Source organism: Synchiropus splendidus, chromosome 13, assembly GCF_027744825.2.
Source record: "Synchiropus splendidus isolate RoL2022-P1 chromosome 13, RoL_Sspl_1.0, whole genome shotgun sequence".
Classification (NCBI taxonomy): domain Eukaryota; kingdom Metazoa; phylum Chordata; class Actinopteri; order Syngnathiformes; family Callionymidae; genus Synchiropus; species Synchiropus splendidus.
Genome location: NC_071346.1, coordinates 12,930,086 through 12,953,785, shown reverse-complemented (window position 1 = coordinate 12,953,785; position 23,700 = coordinate 12,930,086). Strand labels below are relative to the sequence as shown.

Sequence of the window (23,700 nt, the reverse complement as noted above, 5' to 3'; positions counted from 1 at the left end):
TTTAACAAATGATTCTGTGTTCTGTAGCATGAATCCCTGTAGAATGTTACTGTAGATATACCCGACTCAGTTTGACACGACTGGTGACGACAACATTGCAAGATCATATAGTTACTTCACAAACTGCAGTTATGTTCCTGTTTGGTGTGTTGTTGCAGGTGGGTGAAGTAGAAAATCTCACCCATTTAGCTGCAGTTGCTGTTTCTGGAGAGCTTTATGCAAGTAGAACAAGCAAGACTCAGCCTTCTTTTTTTGTCACATACCTTTAAATCCATCACTTCACGCAGATCTATAGTGTGTGAGCTTCCTGATTGAGAAAATAGAAGTGTTTAAACACATCATATTAAATATGTCTAAATCATATTGGGGTTTTTTTATGATCATTACTATTCACCTGTAGTAGATACTGAAATGCAATCTTCATGTACCTCTTGGAACAGTCGAAATAATGACTCATTTATTGAACTCTTCCAAGCCTTAGCGTTTTTTGTGACAACTGACGTCAAAGTTTCTGTAGTAGGAGGTGACCAGCGCTATACATGGTTTGCAGCTAACTCAGAGTGAAGGCACGAGCATTTCACATTTTGTTTTGGACCGAGCGGCACATGCACAACCACAAAACGCTGTTTTGAATGGATATTTGCTGGCTACACCTTTGTATGCATCAACACTTGTCAAAGTGGAAGGAAAACTTGTGTAATAAAGGAACTATTGAAGCTTAAAAAAAAAGGCTGACAAACCAAGACTTAGTCACGTTTTATTCCATTTTATTTTGTGAATGCTGCGTGTAATTTGGTCATTTTCTGCTTATTCGATTATAAATCAAAAGCTTGTGCTTTCCCTGCTGTTTACCACTGATGCTCCATATATTTTATGACTTGGATCGCTTATTTATTTCATCTATTCTTTTTCTAATTTATTATTTTTATACATTTTCTAATGTCAAATTGTTTGGAATATAGATAATGTGGGCCTTTAAATCTTATTGTAGTATTATCGGACGTTGCTCTGTATTCCTTTAAAGTTCTTTTTAACCTCATTTGTTATTTAAATATTTTTTTAAATTTGTTCAACACGTTGCTTTTTACACACATATTTACTGTTCATCTTTCCAGTTGACTGACTATTAAATATCATTTATGCAAGGTATAGTTCATTTTCAATGATTTCACCACTTATTTTCACACATTTTTGGTGTATTGTAATCGTTAATACTCGGGAAAGTGACGTGAGGAAACGTGGCCTGCTGCTTATCGCCGTGATATCTGGAGATGGCATGTGCGCTTGCTTTTTCACCAGCCGGGCAGAGCAGGAGCAGTGGGACCGGTGTGTGCGGGGTTTATTGAAAGAGTTCCTCTCTCTCTCGCTCGCGCGCGCGCGCTCTCTCTCCCTCCGCCCCCCGCCTCCCCTCCCCTGCCCTCCCTCCAGCCCGGCCAGCAGCCTGGGTGGTCCCGCTCTCTCTCCACTTTGGTGAGCTGTTGCTTAGCAGCTAATAATAGGCGATGTTTGCAAAGTAATTTGCCTCTTCCTTGGCCAATGGGAGACGGAGCACTTTTCCATCAAACCTCCCTTTTCAGGATCTGTCGAGAGGCGAGCTCCTCCAAATGTTACCGCTACACGGCCGGAGTGAGACTTGACGCCTCAGCCTCTACTCCTACTCCTACTACTACTACTCCTACTTGTACTACTGCTACTCTCCGAGGCGTCGTTTCCACAGCGATCCGGACGAATGAAGACTGAAGGATCTATTTCGGCGCATAATGTTGGGATGGAGTTTCGAGACTTGTTTGGCTCCATGGAAGACTAGAGAAGGTTCTCCTGACTCGGATGCGCTCTTCTTCTATGGTGGATTATTATTACGATTATTGTCGCGCTCGCTGAGATTCGCTTCGCTCCTCTCGCTCCGATCACCCTCGTCGGACTATGGCCTCGGATCTCGGGGTCCCAGGGGCCGGCGTCTTTGGAGATTTACCCCCGAGTTACACGCGATCGCAGCCGCCAGCGAACCCGGACCTGCTCCGGAGACCCAGCTACTGCCACGCCGCTTTCGCACTTAAACAGATCTCCAAGGTGATGACCGGGGTTTGTGAATGAACCATGAATGTTTTCATCAAACTCGCATGTGTGTGTGTGTGTGTGTTTCGTCTCCCTTTTTTTTATGACGTTAAAGTCACCGTGTTTTGCTCCTCGCAGCGCTTTTTGGCTGTAGACAGCGCACTGGCCCGGGGTCTGTTTGGAAATGTGGTGGGTCCTGTAGAGGAATTCACTGATTGAGTTTGATCTGACAAAGCATCTTTGGACCGCCCGGATGCTTGGACGGGTTTCAGCGCTGCTGAGAGAAACCACAACAGCAACGCTGCCTGTGACATTTGAAGCTCACACATGCAGGAGAGGCATAGATGTCAGCTGGAACGCTGTGGTAGAACCTGCGGTGTCACTTCTAACATCCAGCCTGTAAATGTCAGTGTTGCAGAAGGTGACATCCACCTTGTCATGGCCTGTGAAAGTGGAGCGTGGTGCACTCCTTCTAATCATCTGCTTTTCTCGCCCTCCATCACACGCAGGGTAAGGCAGTAGGTCAGAAAGCCCCTCTGTGGATCCGCGCCAGGTTCCAGGCCCTGCTCTTCTCTTTGGGCTGCCACATCCAGAGGCACTGTGGCAAGGTGCTCTTTATCGGACTCTTAGTGTTCGGAGCTCTTTCCGTCGGACTGCGAGTGGCCGCCATCGAGACTGACATCGAACAGCTATGGGTGGAAGGTGAGTGAACCATTTGTTGTGTTGCCTTGATGCAAAACATCTTGTGTTTCTGCTTCACAAGTGGGGAGAGGTGCTGTTTGTGACACTCATGCCATAGTTAGACAGCTCAAAAGTTTGCTTCTCCGTCCAAATCGTCCACAGCTTGTCTGATATTTTTGTTCTTCCGTGTTTGCGTTCCATCTGTCAAACACTCCAACCAGCATCCCGCTGGTTCCATTTCTCACTTCCACTGTGATTCTTGCGTTTAAAATCATGTTGTATTTCTAAATTATTAGCAGCACAGGCTGCTTTTTGTAGTTTTTTTTTTTTTTTTAACACCGGCAGAATTCCTTTTAAACCCCCAGGCTTTCAGTGCCGGGGCCGATCCCTGCAGCAGATGGACTGTGTGAATGGTTAGCCATCTTTGAGGGCCCAGGCCCCTCCCCCTCCTCTCCTGCTCCCTGTGTGGTCCCTAACTATTCTTGGATTCCATTCAACAAGAGGCAAGCAGGCAGGCAGGCAGGCAAGCAGGCACCACCTCCCAGGACCCCCCTCCCCTCCTACTCCTCCTCTCCTCACAAGAAGAGAAAATATAAGTGAATGCAGCTGAAGTTTACCCACCTGTTTTGCACGCTCTAAAAGCGCCGCAGCAGTTGGCGAATATAAACACAGTCTATTGGGGTTTTTAAGCCCAGCATGTCGCAGGAGGACAGGGACAGACGGCTCCGCGAGGTGTTGGAGGAGTCACACGCCGCTGGTGTTAGTTCAAAACCTGGAGGAACCACTTGCTGGAATCCCTCCTGGATGGTGTGAAGCTTCAGGATTACCTCCCGAGTGAACTGACCGTCTCTTAAATGGGGTGTTTTTGTGCCAGTTGTTTTGGCTTTGGTGACAGAAAGATGTGAATCAGGGGCCCTGAATGGGGAATGCTGTGCCTTTAAGAGGCTGCGGCCATGTTTCTAAAGTTTCTGCCTGCCTTGTTTCCACCAATAGCCCATTGACAAAGCTGTGAGGGCCTCAATAGAGAGTAAAGTGGTTCAGTAACAAGAAGAGGTTAGCTCTCGCTCACTGTCTTTCTCTCCGGCGAACACAAACATGGCACATAAACGGGGAGATGAAATGAAGGTGTGTGCGCTTCCTCTCAGCCCATACACACTTGTCACGTTTGCCACCTTTAATGTGTCTGCCTGCCTCAGTTTCCTGTCTGTCTCTCTGCATTTCTACCTGCCTGCTCTGTGGAGTCAGGCCACCGGGGCCACTTTAATGGCTTCCTCTCTAAAGCAACAGCAGCTCGTCTCCAGAGCAGCCATGATATATTTGTAAGCTCTCACACCTGCATAGGTGAGAATTAAACTGGACTTTTCTTAAGGGGTGGGGGTCGGTGTTTAGTCTGACAGAAGGATTAGAGCTTTTACCGTCACCCCCCCCCCCCCCCCCCCCCCCCTCCACCTGAGGTTTTCTCAAATATCAAAGTTGTAATATTTGTCCAACACACCTCTGAGAGTGTGAAAGTTGGTGCGAGCGGGACGTGGTATTGTCCACGGGTGACAAAGGAGAGACAGGTCGTAAAAGAGAGGTGCAGGAGGAAGAGAGGGATGAGCACAGACGCTGGGGGTTGGGCAGGAACAGGAGAGGGAAGTTTATGGTGAGCTCACTACCATTTTTTTTTGTCAACATCTGCCTCCTCTTCAACACAACTATCCGCTTGTATTGCTTTATGGGTTAAGAAATATATGCAGTATTCAGATGAAAACTTGTAAATGTTACCCATCATGAAGTAAAGCAGTGAGCAGTACTCTGAATAAATATTAAACTAATAGTCCAACCATGCTACAGAAAATCTGAAATATCCCCCAAATAAGTGGCATTGTCGCGTCATCGTAGATGTGAGCTAGCTTTGACTTAAACTGACAGGACGGAATAAAAGGTTATGTAAAGTCCACTTAGCAGCGTTGATGAGTCCTCGGAGAAAATGCCCTCGTGGGCATTTTTCTGGTGTTTGGAGCGCCTTCTCCAAACAAACCCCAGCAGCACACCAGGTAAATGCTATAATTCATCAGAGGGCACACAGCGGCCCAGTTCAGACAGAGAAAGGGAGCTCTATGAGGCATTATTGGAGGTGACTAGTGCGCAGTGGTGCCCCAGCTAGATAAATAAACTCCCAGTGCTCAGGACCCAGGACCTCACTGGTCGAGAGAACAAACAAGACCAGAGTCACCCTGGGTCCTTTCTAAATGTTTATTTCACCCTCCCTCTCCGTCCAATCTGAGTCTCCTTCATTTCAATGAGTTGCTTTTAATAAATGTGGGCTTCTGTTATGAGACTGATCACAAGCTGGTTATACTGTATCGGCATCAAAGGACCTTGAAAAGTGACCATATAGCAACGGCTTCACAGCACTAAACAAAGCGACACCAGCCACCGTTTGGGTTTGCACCATTTACCTCAGTCGGTTACAGCGTGAACGAATTAAAAAAATAGGAAGAGAGACGTGGAGAGGCTGAACATTTTCTTGGTACTTGGGAGAGAAAATAGAAATGCTCCTGGGGCTCAATAAATTCATTTCTTATCTGAATGAGACCAGCAACGTGGAAAAATTTTGCCTTTCAGGCTGGGATGAATGTATGTTTCAACCACACATTAAGCAGTATTAGCGGTCAGTGGAGTGTCTAATGTGACTATTTTTCACAGTGGCCATGATTAGCATAATTAGCAGAGGCAAGCCTATACATATGGAAATAGAAAGTGCCTAAATGCCAGGCCCAGCGCAAATTTATGTGTGGTGGCTTACACCACTGGCACATCTGAATAGAATGTAAGTGAAACTGATTTTTTTTAAACCACTGTTTCCAAGTGTTATGAAGGTGTCATAGCAGGAGCAGAGGTTTTTTTTTTTTTTTTTTTGTGAAGGCCTTCCTTCTTGATGCGAGACAATCGCTCTGAGCGTATGCAAAGGCGTACGCCCGGACACGCACTGTATTTCTATAGGTAAGATAGCAAAGTGCCAGCCAGCCTTTCTCGCCCCCGGTCTCACCCTCCCGCGCCCGATTGTTTTACAGGCTGGGAAAGTTTGGGTCCATTTGCTTTTGTTGTGGATAAAGAAAGCATTGCCGCTTTCGTTTTATTCTGCTGTTTGTTGGGAAACATCTGAAAGAAGTTGAAGGATACAATGACAAAAAAAGGGGTTAGCATTCAGTCTGGAGCTGTACTGGATGGAGTTTGTGTGGAGGAGTTGCCCATCTGCTGGGGGAAGCCTGGCCTCCGCCGTGCCCAGGCTACCACAGGGACCTGAAATGGGACCTTGCATTGACTCTGGTGGGTCCACATTTGACAAAAGAGCCAAGAGGCTTTTATTGTGAACCCGGAGAAAGAGAATGAACTTCTCATGAAGAGGAGAGAAACTGTTTGGCGGACTGTGTAGGCTGAGTGCCAATGCTAGCGCTGACATATGTAGCAGGTAAAAACGTACATGTCACCTTCAGCCCTTTTCGTCTTGGCTCTTCCTCCATAACAGCGTGGGGCCTTTCAGAGGCCCCCTAATCCAGCTAATCTACCACACTGAACTTTGAAGGTGGCCTGGTCTGACCTAGTATTGCTAGCAACCGGGACTAGAGAGAATAAATTGATCCCCTCTTTCTGATGGCTGGAGTCTAAAAGTCAAATAAAATGTCACCAGAACATTTGGAGTGAATCGGCGGTTTGACTTGGATTGAAGCCTAGCCTCAGATTTCATGACACAATACAGCTTCATATTATCATAACTCCAAGGTGCCTGCTACTGAAAGGTTTCCCGGAACTGTCTCCTCAGTCTTGTGTCGAGAGAGACTACTCCAGTTGAAAGAGAGAGAGAGTGGTGGAGGGAAGGAAGGGGTGAGAGGTTTGAAAGAATGGTTTTGACCAGAGGGAGAAAAGACATGTCCTCCGTCTGGAGCGAGCGGTGAACCGGCTCAGAGTTGGGTGGTTGGGGCCGGCCGAGGGGTTGAGGGAAAAAGGCGAGAAAGAGGGAGAGAAGAGAGAGGACCGGCTGCCTGGGTGGTCCAGATGGGAGGAACGAGACACAAATAGCTATAATTTACTTCAGGAGGCCTGTAATTAAAGAGCCAGAGTCTCTCCGAGCCACCCAGTTCCTGTTGGGATCAAAACCCCACGCTGTAGAGGTTACCGTACAAAATGTCAAAAAAGGTTTAACAGATGTCAGTGAGGTCCACGGACGGATGAGGGTCCGCTTTTCTAAAGCGGGAGACGCTGGCTGTTGACTGAAAGAGCTTTTTTTCTCAGAAACAAATAAACAGGACCAAAGCAAATTCTGTCGCTGGAGATGTTTTGAAAACGGAACCTCTCGAAAGATTTCGCGCTGTATTTTCCTGAGCAGATGCTCCGAGCCAGACGCTCCAAAAAGACACCCGTGATTGCAAATAAACACGGGGTGACTTGATATTCTCAAGCCCCTGTCTGGGTAATTAAAGCCTTGAAAGCAAAGCCTGGAAAGATTGCTCGGCGTCTCCAAGGCCCACAGTTCTAACCTGATCTCACACTTCTGCAGCGTAGGTTGAATAGTTTGTTTTTTCTTTTCTCCCCATCAATTATAGGAGCCCGCTCCAGGCTGGGGGAGGTGCGGAGCGCCTGAAAGAGAGAGAGAGAGAGAGAGAGAGATAGAAAGAGGGAGGCTAAAAAGAACGACAGAAACTAGGCGAAATGTTTAGTAGGGAATTACCCACAGCGGTAAAGCCGTTGATGGCGGAGCAGTGAAAGTGAGTAAAAGAGCTACAAGACTTAAGAAGGAGGTAGCTGTTGTTTCCAAACTTCACCCCCCCCCCTAACTTTCCCTTCCCTTGGTTGTCATGTAGTGGGACAGCGAGAGGGGCAGACGGGCTCTCTGTGATCCAGCGCGGCATGTTTCATGTCCACTTGGCACAGGCACAGATCCCCCCGGCTGGCAACCCTTTTCAGGGCAACCTCCTGTAATTAGGGGGCTGGAGTCCACCACACAGCACCACATAGCCATCTCTTTATTTCTCCTTCTTTCTCTCTGCATCGCTTCTGTTTCACACCAACGCTGACAGCCATTTTTGCCAAATCATTTTTTTTCTCCTTAAATATCTCGACAATAAAACTCGATCTCAGCGATGAAGACTTCATCAGAGCCGGGAGTTTGTGAACTAACATGGCACATCTGCTTCGCAGGAGAAGCCGTATTAGTCACTTCTCTTGGCCAGACGGAGGGTTGTGTGAAGCGCCTTCAGATCCAACACTGACAAGGGCCAAGGGCGTTGGTCTCTCTATACATGTGTGTTCTAGAGTTAGTGTGTGAGGGCTTACGTATAGTTTCTGTGCAGTGTTTTCGCGCGATGATCGATGATGTGTGCGTTCGCGCTGCTCGACCTATTTTTGCTGAACACAGTTTGCTTTGGTTTGTTTCAGCTGGCAGTCGGGTGAGCCAGGAGCTTCGCTACACCAGAGAAAAGCAAGGAGAGGAGTCGGTGTTTACCTCACAAATGCTCATTCAGACTCCCAAAGAAGAAGGCACTAATATTCTGACCCAGGAAGCTCTGCTGGTTCACATGGAAGCGGCCCTCTCCGCCAGCAAGGTCCAGGTGTCACTGTTTGGAAAGTAAGTCGACCAAATACCAGTTAGCTACTGACAACTTTCCTTGAAGTATGTGCCAACCTGACGTCCTCTTCCCCTCCAGGTCGTGGGATCTTAACAAAATATGCTATAAATCCGGAGTCCCGATCATAGAAAACGTCATGATTGAACGAGTAGGTTTTCTTTTGCTACTTTTATATGAATTGCTGTGGCTAACATGTTCTGTTTCCTCCCCCTCAGATGATTGACAAGCTTTTCCCTTGTATGATAATCACACCGCTGGACTGTTTTTGGGAAGGTGCTAAACTGCAGGGTGGCTCCGCCTACTTACCGTAAGTTTCAAGCTTCTATGCATTTTATATTTCACGTCAACATTCCAACGAAAACTTTCTTTCGTTTGTCACCGCTTCCATTCGGAGCTCCTTGTAACTTTTAACACATGCTCAATGGAGACATACAGTTGGGCTTTCAGCGGACTGTCAGTGTGTACTGTGAGTGACAGCGGCGGTCAGTAATAGAGTTCTTTTAGGGCCCAAAGAGGGGCAGGAGGGGGTGTCCTGACAGATAAATTCAAAGAGAGAACGTGAGGGAGAGATGCAGCCAACGAGGGAGGGATGGAGAGAGGAGATGGCTGCAGCCGCAATTGGGTGGTGGATTGGTAGAACGGAGGGTGGGGAGGTGGTGGTGGTGGCAGGGGAGCCCTTTGGGTCAGACAATGGTAAGCATTCTTTCAGTTTACGAGTGAGTGTCCATCAGTGCAGGGGCCCCGGAGAAAGGAGGGAAGGGGGGACGGCTTTGTCAGCTCGCGGCTAACACTCGGCATTCTCATGGTAATGCCCAGGCTCCCAGCTCCCAAGTTGTCCAACAAATAAAATGGGCAGTATTCAAAACTCAAGTCCCCCGAGAAAGACAGAGAGAGGCTACAAGACGGTTAACAGTGGAGTCTGGGCGGATTGGGGCTTTTGCTGATTCGTTTTTTTTTTTCCCCCTCTTCTTTTTAAGGACAAAGTTCTCTAGAGAAATTGAGTCCCTGAAAGAGACCTCAGAAGTGATATTTCAATTGAGCGTTTGGTTTATAAAAGATGGTTTGGATGGCGGCAGATGTTTCTTTGCAAACAACGCATTTGTTTGCGAGTCGGTCGAGAGCGTACAGTGGAGTGTTGAGCGACAAACCAGCCCGTACTGAACGCAAACTATACTCAAGTAAAAGTCAAACTCGAATCCGTCGGTGCTGGAGAATTAATAAATTTCACATCAGATCTCGCAGGCTAAACCCCAGCCTCGGTATTTAAAAAGAAGTTTGAGTGTGAGGAAAGTGAGAGAAAAAAGTGGCGAGAACAAAGAGCTTCAATCTATGAAAAAACAAAAGGGGCCAAGCCTGGTTCAGTCAAGCAAAAACTAGCCGATAAAGGAGTGTGTCTTTGCAAGCAGCAGCAAAGGGACCCTGGTATGTGGGAATAGCGGAGGAGCTCGCTTCATAAGAGAGTTTGAGGCCACCGTGTAGATACCGCGGCATTCTTTTATTTCCATCTCTTCCCGGCTTCCCGTCGCACGCCCCTCCTTTGTTTATAAGCGCGATTCTGGTTTTAATTTATTTTAAAACCTTGTTTGTTTTGGTGGCTGTTCTGCTTCATACACAATTACGCATTTGAAATATAACAAAATGGCTGCTCAGTTCCTATAATGCCGACCGTAGGCTTCCGTTGTTCTGCAAATCTACCATTTGAAATACACCCACAGCAGGCTCCAAACAAACCTGAACAAAAACATTCTCAATATCACCACTTTAGAACTGCAGGAGTGCGGGAAAAGGCAATGAAATGTTCGGATTCCGGCACATCTTGTACCTGCTCCGCTCCTCTTCCTCGCTCCTTCCCGATTTATCAAGATGTTTGGGAGGCAGAGGTAATCATTATGACTGCGCAGGACCAAGAGGAATGGAGGCAAGCAGACAGCCACTGTGCCTTTTCCCAGAGCATTGTGGCAGCGTGAAACAGGATAATAAACGGTATTTTCTCCTGTATCTGCCGCTACCAGGTTGCATCGCGCACAAAAGACATACAGTTCTCGGTCGCTTTGCCTCCACTTTTAAGCGCCAGCAGGAATGAAATCATTGGCTTAAAACAGGCTTTATAAAAAGCTATGCTGCACGGGTTGTTGATGAGAATTGTGTGTCTTGTTTCTAGGGGTATGCCTGATATCCAGTGGATGAATCTGGATCCAGTGAAACTGATGGAGGAGCTGAGTCAGTTCACCTCACTGGAAGGATTTAAAGAGATGCTGGATAAAGCTCAGGTGTGATATTTATTGCCTACATCTTTCCATTTTCTTGTAAATTCCTGTATTAAAACGTTTGATGTCCGCAGGTGGGCCATGCCTACATGAACAGGCCTTGTTTAGACCCCTCAGATCCTGACTGCCCCCACAGTGCACCAAACAAAGAGCCTGCAGAGGTGAGCGCTTGCTTATAAAAGCAATACCGAGGCGCTACAAGAGTGAGTTAGTCATCAAGTTTTTTTTTTTTTTTTGGTGTTTATCCAGAGCCCAGACATTGCTGGGCGTCTCCAGGGTGGTTGCCATGGTTTCAGCCGGAAGTTCATGCACTGGCAGGAGGAGTTGATTCTGGGAGGACGGGTGAAGAACAACCAGGAAAATCTACTCCGGTGAGTTTGTCTTTATTGATATCAGCGTGAAAATCTGACAAAACTACATTGCAGGGGAATCAAACCCATTCGTGCAAGTGGCCAAAAAATCATGTTTATTGAAGTTCAGCAATCTTTGATATGAAAATGTAGCTTCAAAAAGCATAAATTGTCCTCCTCGGTTGCTGACTCACAACACAGGAGACAGGTTTTCTTGAAGCATACCTGGATCAGTTTTTGGGAATGATTTCCACTGCAAATATTCATATCACATCACAGGTCTTTGCGGACCAAAAGTCAATATCCAGATATTTCAAAACACATGACTGTTAGCTGCATTATTGAAAAGCCTGATCAGAAAATCTGCTCCCGATTTCCTATTATCATTTTAAGTAGCAAAGCAGACCTGAGATAAGGCAGACGGCTTGTCCATCACTTTTGCAAGCTTCCATGACTCTGGAAACTGTGTAACCCCTAATAAACCAGAAGACATATGCAAGGAATTCTTGGTGCCCACAGGGATCAGTTTCCTGCTTGACCCCAGTCCACGATAGGCCCGTTAAAGATGAGTGACAGCCGCACCAAGCCCCCATGACAGTCATTATAATGCATGCGACCGAGAGCTTGACAAAAAATTAGACCTTTTCATGCAACCCAGGTTACACAAGTAGCCTTATCACGGTCTTAATAGTTTTCATATTTGTGTTTCAACATTAATGCCAAAGCAAAGCCAATAAAAATGGAGTATTGGGTCGGAGCCCAGATCGTGATCTCGCTCAAAGAGGCTTGAATGAAAGAGGATTCCCCACCCGCCTGCTGGAGCTCCGCTTCCTCTTAGATGTGATTTACGATCATTTCTATCACATTTTGAGCCATGCTGCTGTTCGCTGTGCCCGGGCCAAAAAAACCCCGAGGACATCTGGGATCGCAGCCCAGACTGACAGACAGACTAGATAGCACCTGCTTTTTGTTGTTTACACTGGCAGACGGAGAGGCAGGCCCGTGAATCCTGGAAGAAATGACATCTGCCTTTATCTATTCGCAGACTGTACGGTGAAAGAGAGCCTCAACTAGTCAGACCGGTGGAATTTTAGTGGGTTAGATTGCAGATTAACTCCACTTAGCCGACAATAAAGCATGTTTCCGAGCCAAGTCTGACGCCGCTAATGTTTCCTTTACGGTGTGCGTGTTTGTCTTTGCAGCGCCGAGGCTCTCCAAACTATGTTCTTGTTGATGAGTCCCAAGCAGCTGTATGAGCACTTTAAAGACGACTACGAGATCCATGACATCAACTGGAATGAGGAAAAAGCAACTGCCATCCTGGAGTCTTGGCAGAGGAAGTTTGTGGAGGTAGGAACTCACACACACACACACGCACGCGTTTTCATCTGTCCTCATATGGCCACGCTCCAGTGAAAAGTTTAAAGTTGCACTTGAGATATTGTAGGAAAGATAATAAATACAACTCATACTTTGTACTCACAAGCCCAGTTTAGTCTACGGCGCCTGAATTCCATCAACCTTTGACTTCCTTGTAAAGCGAATCACAGGGCAGACCGGGGCAGGGTGTATGTGTGTGTGGGGTAGGTCAATCATCTTTCTCTGTCAGAGCCCTAGTTATAGGAACAAGCTGTTGCTCTGATAGCTGACACCCACCACGCTGAGGGCACGGAAAGAGGGAGTGAGGACAACGTAGACAAACTATTCAGTAGAACTGCGTTCACAAGACGTTTAAAAAAAATGCTGAAAAAGTAGCTTAGTTGCAAAAATGGTCGGCAAGTGCCTACAGGTAAATAACTGGGTTCCATTCATGTTAGCCAGCGGAGAAAGCCGCCTCCTGGGCCATGTGATCTCATCCCTTTCACCTTTGACATGGCAACCTCTGGCATCTGTGCTCATTACTCTTCAGTTGTCACACCCAAACGCACATGTGAGCATGTGTAAGAACGCAGTCACAAGCACATGGTACCCATATTCATCGTGAGAATATACTGTTGCGGAATTATGTCTCTTGTGAAGAAAAGCAAACAGATTTTTTTTTAACCTGTTCTAGGTGGTCCATCAGAGTATCCCAGACAACTCCAGTCAATCCCTGCACGCCTTCTCTACCACCACGCTCAATGACATCATGAAATCCTTCTCGGATGTCAGTGTGATCAGAGTGGCAGGAGGATACCTTCTGATGGTGTGTATTAAAACATTAAAATAATGATGTGTCTTCCCCTGGTGTAACATCGCTATATGTGTCTGTCTAGTTGGCGTACGCATGTGTGACCATGCTGAGGTGGGATTGTGCCAAATCCCAAGGGGCTGTTGGCCTCGCTGGGGTGCTGTTGGTGGCCTTGTCTGTGGCCTCAGGATTGGGTCTTTGCTCTCTGCTCGGACTCTCCTTCAATGCTGCCACCACTCAGGTACCAATGCATTTGTTATTTGATTTTTGACGGTCTGAAATGAAGATTTTTATTCTATAGCTCACGATACCAATTCTTGTTTCAGGTGCTTCCCTTCCTGGCTCTTGGGATTGGCGTGGATGACATGTTTTTGTTGGCTCACTCCTTCACAGAGGCTGGAAGCAACATCCCTTTTAAGGTAGCTCTTCTTTTCTGCCATGCCCACAATGTTGTCTTCATTGACTCCTCTCTTAATGTATATCCATTTTTTTTCCTGACCAGGAAAGGACAGGCGATTGCTTGCGCAGGACTGGAACCAGTGTTGCCCTGACGTCTATCAACAATATGATTGCTTTCTTCATGGCAGCGCTCGTACCCATCCCGGCACTGCGAGCCTTCTCTTTGCAGGTATGTGGCTGCTAGTGACAACACCTAGCAAGAGAAAGGTGACTTTTACTCAGGGCATAGTGCACGAGCAAGAGAATAAGTATTGGTGAAAGAGTGTTTTCTTTGAGAGAGACAGTGATGAACAGACTGGGAAACTGGAGAGCTGGAGGGAGGAGTGGATCAGTATATCACCGACCAGTCATAGTGGTTTGTTCAGATCTGTGTGTAACTGTGGGTGGTCTCGAACCTCAAATACCCACACGAGGAACCTCAACCAGTTCGAATTTGTGCCTCGGGGGAAAGCTTCCTTGCAGTTTATGTCAGCACCTCTTGTAACAGGACTTTTCTTGTCTCTCTCTCTCTCTAGGCGGCCATTGTGGTTGTGTTTAACTTTGCCATGGTGCTGCTCATCTTCCCGGCCATCCTCAGTTTGGACCTTCACCGGCGTGAGGACAAGCGCCTGGACGTACTGTGCTGCCTGTACAGCACCTGCTCCGACCGTGTTATCCACCTTTCTCCCAGCGAGCTGTCAGATGCCGGAGAGCAGCAGCATACGCCAACGGCAGCGACGGCGCACGCACACCAATATACTGGAGGGTCAACTATTACCACCAGCACCCAGATCACGACCACGGTGCAGGCGTTCACTCAGTGCGATGCAGCCGGACAGCATATTGTCACAATCCTGCCACCAACGTCTCAGATCTCAACAAGCCCTCCGTCCTTCATTGTCTGTCCCACATCCCAGCCCCAAGGTAAGCTCAGCTTCCTGAATCTCAATTTACACCCCTGAAGCCTTTTACAGTCGAGCTTGACCCGCCCAACATTTTCTCTCTACAGCTGTCCCACCAACACCCACTACCTCTGTACCGGACCCTTATGGCTCCCAGCTTTTCACCCCAACCTCCAGCTCGACACGAGACCTCCTCGCACAGGTGGAGGACTCCAAATCGGGGAAAAAGTGTGTCCCTCTACCTTTCCTGCACTGGAACTTGTCTGACTTTGCCAGAGAGAAATACGCCCCTCTGCTTCTCAAACCCAAGAGCAAGGCCATAGTGGTTGTTCTCTTTTTGGGCCTGCTTGGTCTGAGCCTCTACGGGACCACAATGGTGCACGATGGACTCTATCTGACTGACATCGTGCCGCGCGACACCAAGGAATACGACTTCATCGATGCCCAGTTCAAGTACTTCTCCTTTTACAACATGTACCTGGTGACAACGGACGGCTTTGATTACGCTCGGTCACAAAGGCTGCTGATCCAACTGCACAACGCCTTCAACTCCGTCAAATATGTGGTCAGGGACAGCAACAACAAACTACCCCACATGTGGCTGCACTACTTTCAAGACTGGCTCAGAGGTAACAACCATAATGAGCATTTTTTTTGAGCTAATATAAATGAGCTGTTATGTTTGTGGTTCGACCCTTAGGAGGTTTGGTTTCCTCAAGTGTGTGTGCGTGTTATATGGATGGATGAGTGTGTGTGTTCGTGAAGGTGAAAATGTGTGAAGGGTGAGGGAAAGTTCACTCACTGTTTACCCATATCCACCTGGGCTCAGGGGTGGTGCAATAGATGGATTGGGGTCACAGGTTATCTTTGTGTGTGTGCTGTTGTGTATGTGTGTGCGCGCGCCTCAGGTTAGGACATGTCAGAGGCCCAGTCAGGAGGAAGTAATAGCTAACAGGTCAATCAAAACCAGCTGCAAAAAAAAAAGGAAACTCAATATCCCACTTTTCGGACGTTGTCGCACACAGTCTGGTTTTGAAGCCTCAAACAACGGGGCTCATTACATTTAACTATGAGCACGACAGCGAAGCAATGTCATGTGTGTTTTATCTCTCGTCCAGGCCTTCAGTCTGCTTTTGATGCTGACTGGCTGGCGGGGAGGATTACCTCTGACAGCTACCGTAATGGCACCGAGGATGGCGCTCTGGCTTACAAGCTGCTGATCCAAACCGGCTCCAAGAAAGAGCCTTTTAACTACAGCCAGGTTTGTACCCTATATCAACAAACAGCACTCCAATATAGACTCATCTTTTCGAATGAAACATGCTCAAAGAATTGACGCTTGTGTTACAGCTGACGTCCCGACGACTAGTGGATGGAGAGGGTCTGATCCCCCCAGAGGTCTTCTACATTTACCTGACAGTTTGGGTCAGCAACGATCCCCTGGGTTACGCTGCCTCCCAGGCCAACTTCTATCCCCACCCCCGCGAATGGATTCATGACAAGTATGACACCACTGGAGAGAATCTGCGCAGTAAGTCCCGTCCCGCCATCCGAACGTTTTGCTGTCAAAAGCAACTTTCCCTGACAACTTTGTTTCTCTCCAGTTCCAGCTGCAGAGCCTCTGGAGTTTGCTCAGTTTCCTTTCTATTTAAACGGCCTCAGGCAGGCCAGCGACTTTGTGGAGGCCATCGAGAGTGTGAGGGCCATCTGTGAGGAGTTTAGCCGCAAGGGAGTCTTCAACTACCCCAACGGATACCCTTTCTTATTCTGGGAGCAGTACATCGGCCTGAGACACTGGTTCCTGCTGTCCATCAGTGTGGTGTTGGCTTGTACCTTCCTGGTCTGTGCCATCCTCCTGCTCAATCCCTGGACAGCTGGCATCATCGTAAGTCTCTCCCCGAATTTATTTGTGCTTGCTCACCTCATCCTACCTCAACAACATCATTAGTCCCTCTCTTGCTCCGGTCTCTTCCTCTGGCTTTCTCCTCGTTCCTCAGCTCTAAAACGCTGTCTAGAGGGCCCCTTTTTCTCTAAGGAGGGCCAGCGCGCACACACACTCGGGAACTTTTGTCATTCTAATGCAGACTGGGCCAGCCTTAGAAAAGGAAAGCAAAGGAGCCAAAAAAAAAGAGGCTTTGCCCTCCTGAAGCCTCTACCTCTAACTCCATCACTGCTTTTGTCAGCGGGAGAGGGAGAGATTTGGGGACAGGACAGATCTGCCCAGTCGCGACCTTGACCCCCTCAACCCATCCATCAGGGAATATGTGTGTGAGAGAAAGAGGAGGCAGTTCAGGGGTTTGAAAACAGGCTGGTGGGATTGGTGACCTCCCCCGAATTCACCCACGTATCCTCAAATTTGGCGGTACAGAATAACACTGCGTGTTTCAGCTGGAATGCGTTTGATTTCTATAGAAGGGAGGCCACACTCAGAGCTATAGGCAAGTCTGAGAATCGACCTCAACCAACCCAAATGTGTCTTTCATCAATTCCAAACCATCAGAAACCACTGATGTCATAATGACAGGCTGGTACTGCCAAGGAAGCCTGTCCTCTGGAGGCTTTTGGAATCACTTTCATAAAAGCTTGAGACAGTATATTAATATGGTCAGGACTGTATTTATTTAAGGCCCATCCTGATGGTTTCAGGGCATTTGGACATATCTGGAAAAAGGTGATAGGATCACAGTTAAACAGTCACCACAGTCAGTGAGGGGTGGAGCCAAATAAAGTGCGATAACATCCATCCATAAAGAGCTTATGATAGTTTCTCCTGCCCACGTCTTAATTCCCCCCTCTTGTAATGTACACAGGGAAGCAAAACCTTTTAACTTGACTCGCCGGCGCCAACATGGGAGGCAAAAATGGCTTGACCAGAGTCGCTATTTGGCGCCTTGGGAGGGAAAATGGGTTGGAAGTAAAAGTGATTTCTGCCTCAGCTTCTGTCAGTCAACACCATCACCAAAGTTGAGGAAGAGAAGCAGAGAGCGGGGAGGGGAGCGGAGGTTGCCTGAGGGGGGTAATTCGATGCCACGTGCTAGAAGTATGGGGTCACAGACTGTGTGGGGTAAAAAGCCAAAAGGAGCTCAAGCGAGTGACGTATTAAACATGCTTCCCCCTTTTTAAATGTTCTCACCAACAGCTTTTGGCACTGTTTTTTTCCTTCAGGTGTTTATCTTGGCAATGATGACGGTGGAGCTGTTTGGCATCATGGGACTGATTGGCATCAAGCTCAGCGCCATCCCTGTGGTCATCCTCATCGCCTCTGTTGGCATCGGCGTGGAGTTCACCGTTCACATTGCGCTGGTAAGTCCGCCTTTCCCTGATCTGTTCAGAAGTAAGGAACATTGCTCATAAAGGCTCCCGTGCTCGTGGAGGAAGTGAGGGATTTCAGAGAGTCCACAATTCTGATTCATGCTGGCAGCCTTCAGCTGGCTTTGTGATGCAGTAATATAGATCAGAATGCAGTGATCCCCCTTTATAAAGAGCCAAACACAAGAGCGCATCCGGCCAAGTCTTGACACAAGCGCACGTTCTGTCCGATCGCCAAAAGATTTCCTAATGGTTTCTCCTCCTCTGTTCGCAGGGCTTTCTGACTGCCATTGGCAACAGGAACAAGCGATCAGCGGTGGCTCTGGAGCACATGTTCGCCCCGGTGGTTGACGGAGCCATTTCCACGCTGCTGGGTGTGCTTATGCTGGCGGGGTCCGAGTTTGACTTCATCATGAGGTGAGCTGCTGCTTGTGCACATCTTTGTGACTGACAAGGTGCCACTTCAGCCACTGTGAGGTCCCGAGCCCATTTGTTACTTTCGGAAGACGCACTGTTTTGTTTTTACACCGTGGGTGTGTTTATACGGAGACTGTTTGGGGCCAGTTGTCTGGTCTCATTCTGGGGTGTGAAGACGCCTCGCCAGGGGGTCAAAGATGCGCGCAGGTGGAAATGCTGTCCCCCTATTTATGCTCTCACACACAGTAACAAATATGCACCTGGTTCTGTCACTCCGAACACATCCGACCTCAGAGCACAACAAATGGGGAAAACATCAAGGGTGTGTAGCAGCTGCTCGTAAACATGGAAGTGTTCTGCTACCCACTGGGTGGTGTCTCTCTCACCAGCTCGCTCTGTCTCTTTTACACACGCACACACGGGAATCTGTAAAAATTCCTATCATCTGTTTGGCATTCTCACCCTCTACGTCGGGTGCTGCAGTAAAAATGGAGCTAAAATTGAACCGGTCAGATACAGAGATGGTCAGGGAGCCCACCAGCAGACATCACTGCCCTTCTGCTGCATATTGCGCTGTGTATGCGTGTGATTTCTACCTCCATTTCATGGTCAGAGTGGAAAAAAAAAGGCAAATGGCTCGATGTTTTTCAGCTAAATGTGGTCTCGGGCCCAAAACCGAAAACCACAACCTTGAGCTCACAGACTGAAACAGGCCTCCGTGACATAAAAAGGGCCTTTCTGCAGAAACAGACGCAAGTGGAGAAGAAGCCTGAATGTGGCTTCTTTGCAAGGAAGTGAGATCCTGGTGGGTGGGAGATGCCACATTCGTACAAATGGATCCTCCACAGTCAGGTGGAACATGATGCCAAAATACCATCTCTGAGTTCGGAGTCATGTTTTCGTTTTGGCGATTTAATATTCAGAACCTGTCAATAAAATTGACATGATGTTTCCATGAGCAAATGGAAAGTAGGTTGGGTGGAAGGAAATTCAATTGTTCATTGATGGGATAAGCTTTTGGAAAATAGGAAATTACATTTGGAAAGTAGTCGGAATATATGGTGAACTAGATCTTTAACTAGATGTTTTTGAAGGGAAGCATCCTTTGGAGAGGGACATTTCTGCTGGACAAAGTGAGGCGAGTCCCTCTTGGAGGTCTTGTTTAGCTAAAGCTGTGGTCATTGGGTGAATGGAGCGAGCCAGAACCGGCGAGCAGGGGGAGTAGCATAAATATACTGCTGTAAACATCTCCTGGCCTTGTATTGCACTGAGTAAACAGCCTGCCTAACTCAGTGTAGCGCGCCGAGATCTCTCACACCGACACACACGCTGAGCACATATGTGTGCGTACTCAGGCAGACACACAGGGGGAAATTCACATGCATGTAAACACTTCCTCACACACACACACACACACGATTCCCCAGGCCCCAACAACGAATGGAAAAGATTACAGTTTATATAAACAACAGAATTCCTCACAGCGAGACGCCGTTGGAGGTCTTGCTCACGTCTCACTTGTTTTGTAACCGTGGACTTTAGATTGGGGGGGAGGAGGTGGTGCGATGGAAATGCAGTAAAAATGTCTTTTCGGTGATTTCAGAAAGCCTGCGTACGTTTAAAGCAATCATGTTTCGGAAAAATGTGGTTAGTAGGACACGTTTAAGTCCAGATTAAGTAAGTAAAGTGTTCACATGCAAGTTCCTGGAGAGTGAAGTCAGACTCCACATACAAACATTGGCACGTTCTCCCTGAAGTGTGACCTTTTGTCGAGCTAAGTAGTTGTAATAGTGATTGTAGTAGTCCATTCAAAGAAGAGCGGCATGTTTCCAGAACACCCCAGAGCTATTACCCCTGCCCTCGTTGGCTTTTTCCTTCATTCCAACAATCTTTTTTTTTTTTTTTTTTTTTTTTAAGTCTGGCTGGTGGTTAGCATCTCACTGTCTCTCTCTCTCTCTCTCTCTGCTTTCTGTTAGTGTTTAAATGGAGTCCTCTCTAATTTTCTTGGGGAGCTCTTTCTTGTGGCCTGCCTCCACCCCTGGCCTCCTCCGAGCACTTCTGAGATGCACGCACACTTACGAGTGAAAAACAGAGCGAGAGTAGCGACAGTGAAGGCATCAAAGCATGTTTGACTTGGACTCGGAAGGGAATCAGATTTGTTCCCCCCCTGACTTCGATACACAAACACTGGGCTTTCCCTGACTTCTTCCCCTGAGCTGCTTCCATTCTTTTTGTGCCAATTGTGTGTGTGCGTGGAATGATGTGGGCTCTTGTGTTGACATAGCTAGCGGGAATAAACATTTGTGTATATATTCCACAGAAATACAGACTCAAACTTTGCCGCTTTTTCTATGAAATAACGTCTCTCATACAGGTCTTAATAAAAAAACTTGAAGTCGCCAACCATGTTGTGTCCTCCTCTGTCAGGTACTTCTTTGCTGTTCTGGCCATCCTGACTCTCCTGGGCATGCTGAATGGCTTGGTGCTCCTGCCAGTCCTCCTGTCCATGACCGGTCCTCCGGCGGAGGTCAGCCCCGTGGACAACGCCAGTCGCTTGCCGACCCCGTCCCCGGAGCCGCTGCCTCCACCGATGGCCCACCACGGATACTACACCGGGCACTACAACCCGCGTTCGGCTCGTCAACAAGCCTTTTCAGAAACCTCCGATTCTGAGTACTACTCTGAGGTGACCACCACGTCAGGGATCGGCGAGGAGGAGTACAAGTACTGCGACCGGAGCAACTACATAGCATCCAACGCTCCGCCAGCATCCCACATCTTGTTGGAGGCCAGCAAGAACCCCACCTTCCCGAAGTTAACGGTACGCTGCCTGCTTATACTGTGCTTTTCTTCAGGTCAAACTCAAGACCTGGGGGCCAAATTGGGCCACCTCATCATTCTGTGTGGCCCTTGCGAGCCTGAAATTTAATTCAGCAGTTATTATAGAGGCATCACTTATCGTTCCTACATTAGGACGATGTAGATGTAAATTTAATGGGAACGTAGAAGCTTGTGTGTCTTGTGTTATGAAGCAGCTGAAGTACGGTTTTTGACGCCGACGTCATAGATTTTGACCCCACTAAGCTGTGGCCTTTTAAGTAATGATCTCCTTTGATCTGCGGTAGGTGGTGAAGCCGTTCAAGGAGAGCTCGGGCACGGATGGAAAGATTGAGCCATCGAGTGAATCATACACTTCACCGTCAGCCCTCAACTCCCAGGTGACGTGCTGGGATGGACCCAAGCAGCAGGGCCAACACCCACCCGGCGACAGAGCTCACTTCCCAGGCAGGACTTGCTCAAGCGGCAACAGATTTCAGAGCGGCAGAGGGCCTCAGCCAAACAGGACTAAAGGGCCGAGCTACACCTCTGCGCTGCCTCTGCAGCAGAGCTCCGCGGGGGGGCCCGTCACTATGGTGACAGCCACCGCCTCCGTAACAGTGGCTGTGCATCCAACCTTGCCAGGAGCGGCATACCAGGGCTACATGCATGAAGGTTTTGACACGGACAGCGAGTCTGACTGCTTTGAGGCCGCTCGCAGGACTTGTGGTGACAAAACAAACTTTCCCTCATTTAAGAGAGACTCTTTAGAGCTGCAGGACCTGGAGGCGCCGCATCATCACACTGAGCTCAGTAGGACACAAGGTACAAACCGGCCCACAGCCACTTGATCACCGGGACGTTCCGACCTTGCTAAATCTAATGGGCGTTTTCTATTTGTTTACTCCAGGTGGGTTGAGGATCTCGGCAGCCAAAGATTGCTAGAACCCCGTCCCCCCCCCCCCCGACTCCGTCTCACTCAGCGTGCTGGCTGCCCTCTCTGAGCACCTTGATGCCAACATGGCATCACATCACGTCCTTCACAGAATCACAGAGGAGGATCTATTTCCTGTTTGGAGAATTTATGTAAATCTATGAGTATATATTTTAATACTAAAAAAGAGGGAAGCTATTTAAAAGAGTACTGTATAACTTGAGTATTACTCTCGTGTAAAACTTCAGCTGTAAAAGATTATTTTAGTAGTGGGGGCGCTGGTGGGTGTACTCCCCCTCCCCCCCCTCTACACGGTGTATAGAATAATAAATGTGTTATATGTACAAAGTGTTCAGAGAAAGTGAGATGCTATTAAGATATTGGGCGATTGAACCGACGTGGTCAGTGTTTTATTTGTATTTGTGTTTTGCTGCTACACTTGGAGAATACTTTTAAGTGATTTGCCTTAAAGATGCAGTACCCCCTCATCCCTCTCCCCACTCAAGATGTTACACTTCTACATTTGACACACGAGTATTTTTGGTGCACTATGTTACATTGCAGATGTTTGTCGTGCCTTCTCCCTCATGTCAGTATTAAGCCTCCAGGAAATGTGCTGCGTCCACACTGCTGTGTTTTTATTTTATTCTTGCGCTACTCTCTACACCCCTTCATGACTCCATTTTTAAACATTTCACTGCTTATAAAGTCTTTAACAAACACCACGGTCATGTATTATTATCGAGGAACGTCACTGGCGAGTTGAAATGAAAACCTTGCCGTGTGGACGTGGCCCTAACATTCTCTATGAATATTCCTTCTCACAAGTGTCGTTGCAGTTCTACTTGAAGGAGACAAGTGTTTTCAACTGCTGTTTTGTTTCTCACAGACACAACGCTGTGTTGTTTTAAAAAGGGAATTTTTATGTAACGTAAAGGGAGATTTTTCTTTTCTTTGCCGGCTGCTTTGGGGTTGCCGCGACCCTGTGCAATGATCCTCAACACACCCGGGCTCTTCCTTAGTCTTTCTCCTCACTCTTCTCGCTTCATTACGTGTGCTCTGGTCTCATCACTGCCAGATTTAATTGCAGGGAAAACAAACCTCGCAGACTTTTTTTTTTTAATTCTCCACAAGTGGCAGCTTCGTTTTCTTTTGTACATATAAAAGAAAAGTAGCCAATGTGCAGTTGTGAATAATCTAGCTGAAACAAACAAGGCACCATAGACAGTTTGTGTCGGGGCAAAGGTTGAGGGGGAATTCATGCATTGTAGTTTATTTCAAGAAAAAAAAATATTGTTAATACCATGCCATATAAATTATTTATATTAAAATTTTATTTTTGTAGTTTGTACAGATGTTAGTATCTAGACTGAAGTTCTATTTTTAAAGAGTAAATATATATTATATATAAATATATCTATTTGTTGCTGAGTTTGATTTTGTTTTGTTGTTTCTTTTTTGGGGAAGGGGCCGGGTCATGACCTTTTTGTTTTGTTTGTTTGTTTGTGTTGGTGGGAGGGGCAGGAAGTTAGAGGACCATGAAGGAGAAGGTGTCACTGTCACACCTTGTTTTTAAGATTTCTGTTGACCCTTCCTTCTTCTTTGTTGTTTTGAAATGTCCGTTGTCTAAAACACTGTGACTTCTAAGAACTATGCTCAAGAGAATCCTTGTGTGACCGTGATGTTCCCTCACCTGCTATAGAAGTTGGACTAACAAAATAAATCTATTGAAAAGTGTCCTTGTTGTC

The 23,700-nt window shown here is 47.4% G+C and overlaps 1 protein-coding gene across 1 annotated transcript; it reads left to right on the top strand.

Moving 5' to 3' along the window:
• Positions 1–1,490: 1,490 nt before the first annotated feature.
• On the top strand, positions 1,491–23,679 carry ptch2 (patched 2). The gene is made up of 23 exons (XM_053884021.1): positions 1,491–2,070; positions 2,565–2,757; positions 8,158–8,347; positions 8,427–8,496; positions 8,564–8,655; positions 10,510–10,618; positions 10,690–10,776; positions 10,865–10,986; positions 12,168–12,315; positions 13,019–13,150; positions 13,221–13,376; positions 13,462–13,554; positions 13,638–13,763; positions 14,110–14,497; positions 14,583–15,104; positions 15,594–15,736; positions 15,826–16,006; positions 16,080–16,360; positions 17,641–17,778; positions 18,059–18,201; positions 20,629–21,022; positions 21,327–21,843; positions 21,929–23,679. The coding sequence occupies exons 1-23, from the start codon at positions 1,924–1,926 to the stop codon at positions 21,961–21,963; spliced, it is 4,407 nt and encodes a 1,468-aa protein (XP_053739996.1). The 5' UTR covers positions 1,491–1,923; the 3' UTR covers positions 21,964–23,679.
• The last annotated feature ends 21 nt before the right edge of the window (positions 23,680–23,700 follow it).